Here is a 13,743-nt window from a genome sequence, read left to right as displayed (position 1 = left end):
GCACAGGGATGTTCCCTCTGCTCCCCCTTCTGAAAGCTCAGTATGGCCTGAATGACCGGCCCCTGTTACAGCCACATCAGGCTCCAGTCCTGTGCCTTCCCCAGCACCTGCCCCCAGACATGCCCCAACTGTTCCAGAACCTTCTGTCTCTTTAGAGCCCATCTGCAGTGAGGGGGCTACGGCAGGGCCAGTGCTGGGGAGATGACGAGGGGCTCCTTCCCCCAGGGGCCCCCACTACCCGTCGAAGGCACTGGGGTAGCACCCTTCCAGAGTCCATGACTATTTTAAGAAACGGGGGCCTGAGGAAGAGGGGATCCTGCCAACCACTCACAGGGTGACCTGCCCTGGAGATGTTCCATAGGCTCACAGCGTTGGGAACTGGCTCTCTGCGGGATGGTAGGGTTCATTTTCGGTTCCTTCAACCCAGACCATCAGCAGGGCTCCCTGGCCCTGCTGTTGCACAAAACATGGCACTCAGGGCCCCTCCAAGCCGGTGGCTGGGCTCTGGAACAAAGCACTGGAGAACTGGGCTGCTCTGGGCATACCACCATCAACGTCAGCCGCCAAGCCTCCTCGCTCTGACTCCCCCTGGCCTCTCCCTTCTCTTCCCTTCTCCTTCCTTCTTTGTCTCCTTTGAACATATTCTCCATGTCATAGGGCCTCCCCGAGTTGATAACACAAACACACCCCATTTGGGCAGAGGCCCCCTTCTAATCGTTTTGCACCTTATCGTTCTATGACGAGACTTAGCGCAAACCCCAATTCCCTGTTTCCTTGCCCATGCGCTGCTCCATTGGTCTGATGCTCTGTCCCCCTTATCTTCGGTGGGCATATGTTCACATGTCTTTGTGATTTTATTTGAGAAGTTTTCATTCTATGTGGATAAGTGTGTTTCTGTGAGTTGAAGAACTTGATAAGTTTGTGTCTGAACGTAAAAGCGTAGTCCGTAATTCAGGACATTTATCTGAAAGCATTCATTCTTTGCACCTGGCTTACGCGGTTGGCAGAGCATCCGACCCTTGATCTTGGGATTGTGAGTTCGAGCTCCACGTTAGGCACAGAGATGACATAAAAGAAATAAAATCTTAAAAAAAGAAAGCATTCATTCATTCACTCATTCATTCACTCAGTGACTGTTTATTGAGCGCCTACTGGTCCCCAGGCAGTGCTGCTGCACCTGAGAGGCAGCAGTGAACAAAATGATGATTCCTGGCCTCCCAGAATTTACATTCTCCTGGGGGACAGACAAAGAGTCAGAAACAATAAGCGTGTCATTAAGGGGATTGTACTATGTGGGGAAAACAGCAGGGCAAGGGAGAAGAGAAGGGGGTATGTGGGATGTTTGAGAGAAGGTGGTGTTGACCAGGACTTATTTGAGCAAGGGCTTGCAGGGGGAAAGAAAGTGAGCTAGACAGATCTATGGAGGAAGCATTCCAGGCACAGGAACAGATGGTGCAAAGGCCCTGTGGCAGGAATGTCCTTGGTGTGTTTGTGGGCAGTAAGGAGGCCTGTGTGGCTGGAGGGGAATGAGCCAGGGGTTAGTGGAAGACACAAAGCCAGGATGCCCACAGAGATCAGCCAATGTGAAGACTTGGGTTTTGTATCGGCAGATGTATGTGGTGATGGATAGTGGCAAGTGGGTGTGTTTCTGGGTGTGTATAAATGCACGTACGCCTGAACAAAAAAACACAGGTCTGTGCATGTGTGTATAAGTGTGCTCAGATTTGGTTCCCAAGACCACTGCCTTCCATCTGCTCCTATTTCGTGCCCCAGAAGGTTTTCCTTTGAAAGCACAAGCTGGGAGTCCAGCTCTGCCCATTTGCCCACATACGTCCTGCCAGGTGTTTCCCTCCCTCCCCTGCGATGCCAGAGCCAAGGTCAATGCGGCTGAGGTCAGACAGTGTGCTCTGGGCTGGGAACGCTGTACGACCCCTTGATGCTTCTGCCCTTAGCTGAGTGGGCCCCCTCGCCTCCCCTACTCACTTGGTTTTGATTTCCGTGTCATCGTGGCTGGAGTGGCACATTTCACTGAAGCGGGACACAAAGAAGTCATAGCTCCGGTGATAGGATGGGGTGTCCTCCTCGATGTTGGCAAACTTCACAAACTGCCCGGGAGGAAGGAGAGATGTACAGGTGAGAGGTGACCCACTGTGCTCTTCACCTTCGGGCTCTGGGCTCTGGCGCTGCCATCCCGAGGCCCCCTGCCCTAGTAAAGCCAGGCGACATACACACCCGGGAGCCGCGCGTTCCAGGATGTGGCTCGGCTCTGCTTCCCACAGCACACCCAGTCTCCACGCCTCCGTGGATTCCAAATCCTGCTTGCCCTTCCCGTCTACACGACCGGACCCATGGCCCCTTTCAGCCCATCCCCGCAGAGGTGAGCAGAGGATGGAACAGGCGAGAACAGGCGAGGATACGAAGGTGACTCTCTTAAGCTCTTGCCCCCTTCCATGCCCAGAGCTGCACCAAACACACGGAGGCCCAGAGGCAGTCAGGGATGAACTGAAACAGCCAAAGCCAACGCCAAACCGTGTCTCAACACTGTAGAATGAATTCTGGGAAACAAGAACAAACCTGAAATTCAATTTTAAAATGTAATTCCGTAGGGAGAGGGTGGCTGGGTGATGGTCACTGGGGAGGGAATGTGCTATGGGGAGTGCTGTGAGATGTGTCAGCCTGATGATTCACAGACCTGTACCCCTGGGGCAAATAATACATTATATGTTAATAAATATAATTTATAAAAATGTAATTCCATTTTATTATTTAAATTTATTTATTAATTAATTTATGTTTAAAGATTTTATTTATTAACGAGAGAGAGAGAGAGAGCGCACAGGGGATTGGGATGTAGGGAGGGACAAGCAGACTCCTTACTGAGCCGGGAGCCCTGATGCAGGGCTCGATCCCAGGATCCCGAGATCATGACCTAAGCCAAAGGCAGACTCTTGACCAACTGAGCCACCCAGGCACCCCTATTGCTTCAAATTTGAGCACGTTTTTAAAGTTTGCGGATTCAGTTCTGTTAAGTCTAGCTCAGTATTATCAGGGCTGGATTCCTTCTGCCACCAGGCTGCACATTTGCAATTCTAAATAGGGACTTAATTTCAATGGACTCCCACAGAGAAGCAAGAATCAGGGACTAAGTAGAGTTAAATTGCTAAAAATTAAGGATAATTCTTATAGGTTATTTTGTTTAATGTTATAAATTTAGTACTGCAAACAACTCAAAAGATTACACTTATAATAAAATCTATTCTCCATGACTCTGTCTTGCATTATTTAATTTTTATAAACATTTCTTGGCTCTAAAAGGATATGCTATTATTTCTAAAATCATCTAGTTAATGCACTCATAATATTCATTATCAATTCCAATCTGTTTCTCTATGTAACTACTCAAAATTTGTTCACTTTTCTGGATGACAATTAGCAGCTTGCACCAACATCATTAATGTTTCTTTCACTAATAAATATAGATATATTTTCTGCTGGCTGAACGAATCTCAACATACAAAGCAGATGAGGAGATCTTGCTTTCCAAGTTAACATCTGAAATGTAAACCTCTAGTTGGAAGCGAATATTCTGATATTAGCAATAAATCCAAAGGATCCTGCTTGCATTATTGATGGGGTTCTGCAGAAGAGGCATAGTGGTAATCCATCATTGATAGATCGTAAATTGATTAGATTAATTCATTGACTAGATGTAAGTTCAGGAATTCTAGAAATAACGATAAAGTCAGCCTTTGGCTACGTGAACTTCTTAAGTCCCCAAAGGTTAGAACACACAGGTAGGTTGATCCTAAGGTTCAAGCGAAGTTTGGGCTCACGCCTGCTCATACCTACCGATAGGATGATCCCTGGCCGCCCTTCCCTCCTCACCGTGGGAGTCTGGCGTGGTCAGGGTGTCCATCTACTCAAAGGGGACACACAGCAGATCTACTCTCACTGGCAACATGACTTTTTTTTTTTTTTTTAAGATTTTATTTATTTATTTGATAGAGATTACAGGTAGGCAGAGAAGCAGGCAGAGAGAGGAGGAAGCAGGTTCTCCGCTGAGCAAAGAGCCCGATGTGGGGCTCGAGCCCAGGACCCTGAGATCATGACCTGAGCCAAAGGCAGAGGCTTAACCCACTGAGCCACCCAGGGGCCCCTCACTGGCAGCATGACTTTTGAGCGGGACTTTGAACTTCTCTTATGGTTTGGTTTTCCCGTATGTGAATAAATACTGCAGTCATCATTCACTAAGAGTCTTCATTTTTTAAAAAGGATTTTTAAAAAATTTATTTGAGAGGGAGAGGGAGAGACTGTGCCCATGCAAGAGCAGGGGGAGGGCAGAGGGAGAGGGAGAAGCAGGCTCTCGGCTGAGCAGGAAGCCCGATGCGGGGCTCCATCCCAGGACCCTGAGATCATGACCTGAGCCAAAGGCAGAGGCTTAAAACTAACTGAGCCACCCAGGTGCCCCTTAAATTTTTTCTTATACTGTATGTACTTCCCATATGATGAGGCAGCTTAAAATAAGACAATCCAAGTATATGCAAGAGAATATGCATTTGAAAGTATTAAAACAAGAGACCATAATAAAGAGGGAGAAATAGTCAAAGATTTCATCTCACATTTACTGACTGGGTAGACTCAGATGTATGTCAGGGGAACAAATGCCCAGACCTCAAGTTCACTGGTTTAGGAGGGCCACCCCAAGCATTTTACACATATCATCTCTTCTTAGAATGACTCTAAGTGAGAGACAGATTATGGTAATCAGAGCCACAGAGCTCCAGAGCCACATGGATTGGCATTGCCGGCCCCAGACATGCTGAGTCACTCTGGGAGGAGGCCCAGGGGTTGACCTTGTAGCATGGTCAGTCCCAGCAGACCTGATAGGACGGCCCCCATTTGAGAAACACTGCCTGGTCGCTAGTGGACAACCTGGCCTCCCGTCTTCCTCACACCACGGACACGGACGCTTCTCTGTTCAGAGAAGCCTGATCCTAGGCCTGATCTCTGTGCAACTTTCCACTTTGACTTTCCTCCTCTTCTAAGCGCCGTGAAGCCACAAGGAGGCCTGACCCTAGGCAGGGGCATGGCCTAGCGGCACAGCCCAAGTGCTTGTCATGCCCAGTGCTGTTGAGTCTGGCCATTACCCATGCTGTTCAAGCTGCTAAATATTTTGACTCATACCCACAGGCTGTAAGGTTAGAGTTGAGATATGATCGATATTTAAAAACCGAAAATTCCATGGCAGCCACACTGGTAACGCGGGATAGAAAACATGCCTGGGGATCCCTTTTCTACAACCGGGGCGGCCTTTTTAGTTTCTTCTGGATCTGTGCCCACAGGGCCAGCTCCAGCTGCTAACCACACTGGAAATTGTCCTCATTCTTTTCTTCTGTGACTGTCTGTGTCCCTGGATTTTCACTCTTCTGCACCCTTCCTCCCTGGGAATTCAGGTCTGCGTCTTCTCAACTTTTGCTTTCAACAAGAGAGTTCTTCCATTTAAGTAGACAGTGGTCCTCCCTATGGTGCTGGGGCTACAGGTAGACGGCCGCCTCCTTACTCTGCCTCTTGTCCTCTGTGTGACTGTGAACATGTTGTAAAACTTCTGAGCCACTGCCTCCTCTTTGGTGAAGTAGGGACACTAGGACACCGAATGGTCACCAGGATTAAATGTGGGGACATATGCAGAATGACTAGCACGGTGCCTGGCTAGCTCAGGGAACAGTGCTGCAGTGACCGTGGTGACTGTGGTCTGGTCTGTCAGCTTGGGGGCTAGACAGCGTGACCCTTGTCCTTTTCATGTCATCAACACAGGCCCGGCCAGGCAATCACAGAGGAGGGGTCCAGGTGGGTAGCACGGACCATGCAGGTAACACACTTCAAATGTGATGCCTGGAGGTGTGGAGAGAAGGAAACTAGTTTTTGCCACCCCCCAGGGAACTGGTGGCTGAGGATGGGAGTGAGGGTTGCGGCAGAGGGCAGGGGATAAGGGGGGGGGGGTGGCCATGCCCCCTCCAGGTGCCATTCAGGGACTGAGGTCATTTAGGTCACTGAGGTCATTTAGGGCACTGAGGGGCAAGAGGGTGGGACTATGGGATAGCCAGCAGTCATCACTGCAAGACCAGGGACAAACCAGCTGAACGTTCGTTTTCTTCTCTTTAAAATGCACACATCATCTCCTAGGAATGTGAATACATTAGAAATAATTAAGAAAAGCTCCCCAAGTTCCTGTTATAACAGGAACTCTGTGATTCCAAGTTTTCATATTAGCAAGGTTCTTATTTCTAAGAGGCTTAAACTTTTTTTTTTAAGAGGTGGGGGAGGGGCAGAGGGAGAGAGAAAGAATCTTAAGCAGGCTCTGGGAGATTATGACCTGAAACCAAGAGTCGGAGGCTTAACTCCCTGACCACTCAGGCGCCCTGAGGCTGTAACTTTGTACGGGTCTTACAGGATTCAGCAGTGCAAGATCATCAAAAGACCCCGCTCAGTAACCAGGGCTCTGTTCTCAGTGCACGTTCTCATCCCACCTGACCAGAAAAACCCATTTCCAGTATGGCTTTGGTGAAGCCTGTTTGCCTCCGTTTAACTAGTACCTTGTTCTGTTGAAGTCCTCAAAATGTGCAAAAGGCAGGGGCCCTAGAGAAGGCTATTTATAGAAAGGAATGTGTATGGGGTGGGGCCACAGCAGGCCCCGCCCATCTTTCCCACGGGATGTGGATGGGAGTCATACGCAAAAGCAGCCCCTCGCGCTGACATCCTGTCATAACAACATTAAATATTTCTAAGGCACCTACGACATTTCTAGGGCACCTCACCCCAGTTCCCTGGGGCTGCGTCAGGACCGCCTCTGTCTCCACCTTCACCCCGTCTTCTCCTCTGTCACATCTCCCTCTCCTAAGACCCTTGAGACAGCACGAAAGGCTCCTGGGGCTACACAAGCAAGGGGGAGTGGGAGGGAAAAGCAGGCTTCCCGCCGAGCAAGGAGCCAGATGTGGGCCTCGATCCCAGGACCCTGGGATCTTGAAATGAGCTGAAGGCAGTCGCTTATCGACTGAGCCACCCAGGCGCCCTTTATTTATTTATTTGACGGAGAGAGCACAAATTGGGGGAGCGGCAGGCAGAGGGAGAGGGAGAAGCAGACCCCTCGCTGAGCAGTGAGCATAATGCCGGGCTCGATCCCCGGATCCTGGGATCATGACCTGAGTTGAAGGCAGCCTCTTAACCAACTGAGCCACCCAGGTGCCCTGGTTTTTAAATCTTACTGTGTCTTGGAATGATCTGGGGAGCTTGTGGAAAATGCAGACTTCTGAGCCACCCCAGGACTGGTGAACACGATTATCTGGGGAGTGGGCCCAGGTATCTGCATTCTGAAGAGCCATCCCTCAGGCAACTTCCACCCTGGAGGTTCTGAAGCAGCAGGTCTACAGACTCTATGTCTTTTGTCCCTGTACTGGCAGGCTGGACCAGTAGCTCTGGAAATGTTTCTAGTCAGGCTGGGAGGGAGACTGCTTATGCAGGACGCTGGGAAAATGTTGGTAAAGGAGGTTGGCAATGCAGAATAGATAGTCATCTCCTTTGAAGACCATTTCCTTTGAACTGAAGTGGTTTGGGGTTAAACCAAAGGTTGAATAGATGACCGAGCCTTAACTCCATCCCTGGGGCCCCAAATGGCCTGGGGGTGAGCTGCAGCTTCAAGGTTTTGGCGGCCAACCATGCCATTCCCATGTTTGCTGGGACTCTTGCTCTGTCCGGGGATCTGGTCATGAGCCCACACTCACTGTCCATCTGAACCTCCTATTCAAAGGGTACGCACCCTGTTTATTACATGATGGGGCATGTGAAATAGGTAACTTTTTGTTACCAAGATATCTGAGCATCCCTAGGAACCCTTGGTGTGATAACTTGATAGAAGGAGCTTTTCTCCCTCGAGTCTGAGAGTATGACTGCCCAGACATGACAGCCCCCAGTGGCTCCCCCAGGGAGAACTGGCCTGTGGAGTCCCCAAGGAACACCTCTTAGAGAGCCCACCCCAAGCTGCTCCTGAGGCTTCTAGGGGCTGACATGAACCTTTAGTAATCACGGTTCAGAGGGTGAAAATGGGGTGCTTCATGGGGGCTCTGGTCAAGGCCCCATAACTGCTGAGGAAGTCCACCAAGGTCTGGCAGACATGGGGTTGGAACACTAGGGTTTTGTGAGAGGAAGGCCTTCAGTCCTGTCACAAGACACAGTAGAATGTCACGGTTATAAGAAGGGGTCTGGAGCCAGACTGCATCACTGAGTTCCACTGCCCCCACTTATGAAGCTTGTCTGGGGCAAGTTACTTAAGTTTCTTGTGCCTCAGTTGCCCCATCTGTGAAATGGAGCTAATAAAGGCAGTTGTCTTACCAGCAGCTTGGTATGAGTAGCCCATCCCAGTTGATCGGGGCGGGGGGGTGGCGACATTTCCACTCCCCAACCCCAGAGCATTTTTGGCTTGGTATGAACACTCCTTGGATTCTCACTAGGGGCCCATTTACCTGTGTGACACGTCCCTATTTTTTTTTTTTTTTTTAACGCGTGATACACCAGGAACTTCCTGTCTGCTTTGCTCCCATTATTGCTAATTCATACCTTACAATCGACTTTTATTAAAATGCTACTTGCCTAGTGAATAAGATTGTGAAATAATAAAGCTGGGTTTGGTTGGTTGTTTGTTTTAAGATATAGTAATGATGAGGGCGCCTAGGTGGCTCAGTGGGTTAAAGCCTCTGCCTTCGGCTCAGGTCAGGATCCCAGGGTCCTGGGATGGAGCCCCACATTGGGCTCTCTGCTTTGCAGGGAGCCTGCTTCCTCCTCACTCTCTGTCTGCCTCTCTGCCTACTTGTGATCTCTGTCTGTCAAATAAATAAATCAAATCTTCAAAAAAAAAAAGATATAGTAACGAAGAAGTTCTCCATAGCAACAAGCTGAAGATTCATTTTTTTAAAGATGTTATTTATTTATTTTAGAGTGAGTGAGCGAGTGTGTGTGTGTGAGAGAGAGAGAGCATGAATGGTGGGAGGGGCAGAGGAAGAAGGAGAAGCTGGCTCCCCTGCGGAGCAAAGAGCCCCATTCTGGGCTCACTCCCAGGACCCCGGGATCACGGGATCATGACCTGAGCCAAAGGCAGACTCTCAACCGACTGAGCCACCCAGGTGCCCCCAGACTAAAGATTCTGAACATGCGACACTTCAAAGGCCCCAGGCACTGCTAGGGCCACCCTTTCAAGATCAAAGTCTCAGCTCTTTGTAGACAACAAAGGGTGGCAGGCTTGTTGGGGCGATCACACCTCCCCCCACCCCCGGCAGAGGCAGGCAGGAGCGGCTGTGATGCGAATACGGAGAGTTCCCAAGGGCCTGAGTTAATAAAGGGAAAGCAATCTCCAAATATTGACAGTATAAAAACAGCTCTTCCCTGGTGTGGAAAATGGAAGCTGAGCTGGCTGGCCTCACTTCTGTGCCAACTGAGTGTCTCCACGCAGAAGTTAGCTTTTCCCTCTTATACAGAAGCATTCTGAGCTGCACGATTTCCTGCTGTCAAGGACAGAACCGCAGTCTAAAATGCTGGGCACAGGGGCACCTGGGTGACTCAGTCGTTAAGGATCTGCCTTCAGCTCAGGTCATGATCCTGGGGTCCTGGGATTGAGTCTGCATCGGGCTCCCTGCTTCTCCCTCTGCCTGCTGCCCGCCCCCCCAGTGATGTCCATTTTCTCTCTGTGGAATAAATAAATAAAATCTTAAGAAAATAATAAATAAATAAAATGCTGGGCATAGACAGAACCCCAGCTCCTTCCTGGGTCTAGGACTGCAGGCCGTGGCGCTGTGTTGGCCTCCACCAAGAGAAACAGGAACTGCTTCTCAGCTTCGCTGAGACAAATCCTAGCTGGGAAGCAGATGCTGTACATTGCGTGGGTTTGACAGTAACACCCTCGGCCTGGTCCTCCAGCTGCCTCTTGTTGATAGCAACTTCCAGGAGCACTTTCCACTAAAGCCAGAGAAAGTTCCACTGTGATGTGATCATGGCCTGCCAATGCCAGCCGAGGCATGGACCTCCCCTAGACCTAGGATATTTGTCTCCTGTCTACCCACATAATGCCTTCTCTTTGTCCAGATTCGTTGCAAAACTGACACAGTTTAAGGTCTTTTGGGAAAGCCTGGTCCTAGCTACCCCACGTGCTGGCCGGGTCAACAGAGACCCAGGGAAGCACCAGCTGCCTCTATTCTAGAATCCCTGTGCTTTGCTGCTGCTGACCCCTGTGGCCTCGGAACTCTAACTTGATCCACCTCCAAAGGAGGCCCCTTCTATGTAGCTCATGGGCTCCTAGTGGTGGTTTCTGCACCAGCGTTGAATGGGGGAGGATTTCCAGTCTAGAAATGACAGTCAAAACCGCAAGAGCTGATGAATGGTCCAGGGGGAGCACAGAGAATGAGAAGATGGGGCACCAGGGGCCGGGGAGACCACAGGCATTGCAGGGGCGTGCAGAGGAAGAGAATCATCGCAGGAAACTGTTCGTTTCCGATTGCTGCTGCAAGAACACCACAATTTATTGGTGTAAAACAACACACGTCTATTATCTTACGGTTCTGGAGATCGGAAGTCTACAATGGGTTTGCAAGGCTGCGTGCGCTCTGGAGGCTCTAGAGGAGCATTTCCTTGCCCTTTTTAGCTTCCAGAAGCCGCCCACAGCTTTTGGCTCATGGCCCCCTTCCTCCATCTTCAAGGCCAGCAGTCTTTCTCTCTTTCCCTCTGCTCCCATCATCACTCACCTTCTGTCTGACTCTGACCCACCCCCACCTATAAGCATCCCTGTGATGCCATCGGACCCACCTGGATAATCCTCGGGAGAACCTCTCCATCTCAAGATCCTCAGCCTGATCCTATGCACAAAGGCCCTTTTGTCATTTCTGCTCACATTCACGGGTCCCAGGGATCAGAACGTGGACATCCTTGGGGGACCCTTACTCAGCCACAGGAGCCAAGAAGGATGAACCAGGTGGGAAGAGCTGGGGTCACGGGGTCAGGGAAGTCAGGGGAGCCTGAGGAAGCAGGTGCAGTCAACAAGGAGCAGGTGCTCTCAAAGGTAAAACATCGGCGGAAAGATGGGGGATGGGTTACTCGCCCGCTTTCCACAGATCTCTACCGTCAAGAGACAACGACATACTTTTAAAATGGAGAGAGCCGGCTGATACCACCCTAACCTGGGATGGCACCCATTAAAAACCTGAGACCCCAGACGTTTGTGTTCCTGTTATAATTCCAGTTTGCAGGAATTACGGGCAACAGGAGAGTGAAAGAAAAGGTCCACAAGCAAGTAACCGGACAAACCCAGAATGTGTGTGGCATTCCACAAACCAGCTAACCCAGTCTCTCCGAGAAGTCAGTGTCATGAAAAGCAAAGCTGGGCAGGAGAGGGCTGGGGACAGGCGAAGAGCCCCAGAAAACAAATCAACGCATCCCCCGTACTGAATTCAGATTTGGACGATAGCGATAAAAGACATTTTGCGACTATTGGGGAAATTTGTACTAATTATGAAACAAATATCATGGAATGATTGTTCATTTTGTCAGGTGAGCTAAAGGTACTTTGCAGTCACGCAGAACGTATGTTTTTTCTTGTGAGTTTGTTCACTGACTTTGTTGATACTGACACTGGAAGAGACTCGAACTTCCATGTCGACCGAGGGAAGGAACCAGAGAAGGAACCAGAGAAGGAACCGGGTCCCAGGAACAGGGTCTCTCGGACAGGAGAAAGCGAAGCTGCCTCTGACACGGAGGAAGCCAGGAAGCCAATATGGGAGGGAATTGGACGGAAAAGAAAGGAAGATTTGCAGAGACCACTGAGAAGGTGAGTGAGGGCAGTAGCCCAAAAAAAAAAAAAAAAAAAAAAAAAAGGACTCAGGAGCCACCCTGAAAGCCCAAATTAAATTTTGCAGCAGGTATCCACAGAGTCCCAGACCCACACGTTTTGTGGTTTTCAGAGGCACATCTCCGAACCGGGCCATTCGGATGGGGAGGCAGTGTGGCCGGGGACCCGGGGAGCGGGGGGGGGGGGGGGGGGGGGGGAGCAAGGACAGGTGGAAAGCAATGACTCCCACCTGGTCCAGGATGGGAGTCAAAGAAAGGGAGCACCAGAGGCAGCTGAACCTGGGCGAGAAAAAGGCATCCTGGAGGTGAGGTCTGGAGGGGACTGGGGGGAGGGCGAGATGGGGAGGACGGGACACAGGCAAGTCCCAGCGGGAGATCTGTTTTCCCAGAGGGAGAGGACTCCCGGCTCCTGTGTCCCTCCAGCGCCAGGAAGGAAGCCACCCTTCCCTGCAGGGCCTCTGCGTGCCTGATCCAAGGTGGTGGTTCATTGAGAACACAAATGCCCGTGTGCCATTGACGCTGGGCTGCTGAGAGCTGGAAGGGCGGTTTTGTCTTTATTTTTATTTATTTGGAAAAGAGAGAGTGAGCCAGAGAAAGAGCACAAGCAGGGGAAGGGGCAGGGGCAGAGGGAGAACCAGGCTCCCCATTGAGCAGGGAGCCCGACTGGGGCTCAATCTTGGGACCCTGAGATCATGACCTGAGCTGAAGGCAGGTGCTTAAATGACTGAGCCACACAGATGCCCCTGAAGGTGCAGTTAAAAAAATTTTCAGGTAAAATTTACAAAACCTTGGGGCGCCTGGATGGTTCAGTGGGTTAAAGCCTCTGCCTTTGGTTCAGGTCATGCTCTCAGGGTCCTGGGATGGAGCCCCGAATTGGGCTCTCTGCTCAGCAGGGAGCCTGCTTCCTCCTCTCTCTCTCTCTCTGCCTCTTTGCCTACTTGTGATCTCTGTCTGTCAAATAAATAAATAAAATCTTAAAAAAAAATTTACAAAACCTAAAGTTAACCCTCTTAAAGTGCACAATTCCGTGGCCTTTAATACATTCATATTTTGCAACTAAAGCATTTTATCATCTCCAAAGGAGCCCCAGTACCCACCCACTAAGCAGTCACCCCCACTGCCGGCTTCCCCAGCCCCAGGCAAGCAGTCTTCTGCTTTCTGCACCTGTGGATTGACCGAGACAGGACGCTCATCTAAATGGAATCACACACCATGTGACTTTTGGGCTGTTTCCATCTTTTGGCTGTGGCGGATGGTGTTTTTGTGAGCATTTGTGTCCAGTATTTGTCTGAGTACCTGTTTTCAGTTCTTGGGGGTCTATACTGAGGAAGACTTGCTGAGTCCTCTAATAATTCTGTTTAACTTTGAGGAAACACTTACCTGTTTTCCACGGTACCGACGCCATTTTACTTTTGACTAGCAATGTATGAGGGTTTTGATTTCTACACATTCTTGCCAACATTTGTCTTTTACAGTGTTTTTGTTTTTGTTTTGTTTTGTTTTGTTTCTTAAAGATTTTACTTATTTATTTAACAGAGTAGGCAGAGTAGTAGGCAGAAGGAGAAGGAAAAGCAGACTCTCTGCTGAGCAGCTAGCGCAGCTCGGGACTCGATCCCAGGACGCTGGGATCATGACCTGAGTGAAGGCAGTCGCTTAACTGACTGAGCCACCCAGGCGCCCTTTGTTTTGTTTTTAATGGTCATCCCCAGGCTGTGAGGTGGTAGCCCATGGTTTTGGCTTGTATTTCCCTAACGATTAGTGATGTTGAGCATCTTTTCACTTGTGTCTTGGCCCAGCACCATCTATTTTTATATCCATTGGAGCTTCCGCCTTTGGAGGAAGGTCTATTCAAATCCTGGG

At 49.9% G+C, this 13,743-nt stretch overlaps 1 protein-coding gene across 3 annotated transcripts in view; it reads right to left on the bottom strand.

Annotated features, from left to right (window-relative positions):
• Positions 1-13,743, bottom strand: part of EFR3B (EFR3 homolog B) — an 89,362-nt gene that overhangs the window by 25,013 nt on the left and 50,606 nt on the right. For all 3 annotated transcript variants that reach the window (XM_059405255.1, XM_059405256.1, XM_059405257.1), the window contains exon 5: positions 1,984-2,105. In XM_059405255.1, the coding sequence (XP_059261238.1) occupies positions 1,984-2,105 (122 nt within the window). The remainder of the gene's footprint in view (positions 1-1,983; positions 2,106-13,743) is intronic.

This window comes from Mustela nigripes, chromosome 7 (assembly GCF_022355385.1).
Source record: "Mustela nigripes isolate SB6536 chromosome 7, MUSNIG.SB6536, whole genome shotgun sequence".
Lineage (NCBI taxonomy): Eukaryota > Metazoa > Chordata > Mammalia > Carnivora > Mustelidae > Mustela > Mustela nigripes.
Note: the sequence above shows the minus strand (reverse complement) of the source record. Positions and strands in the feature narration are given on the sequence as shown.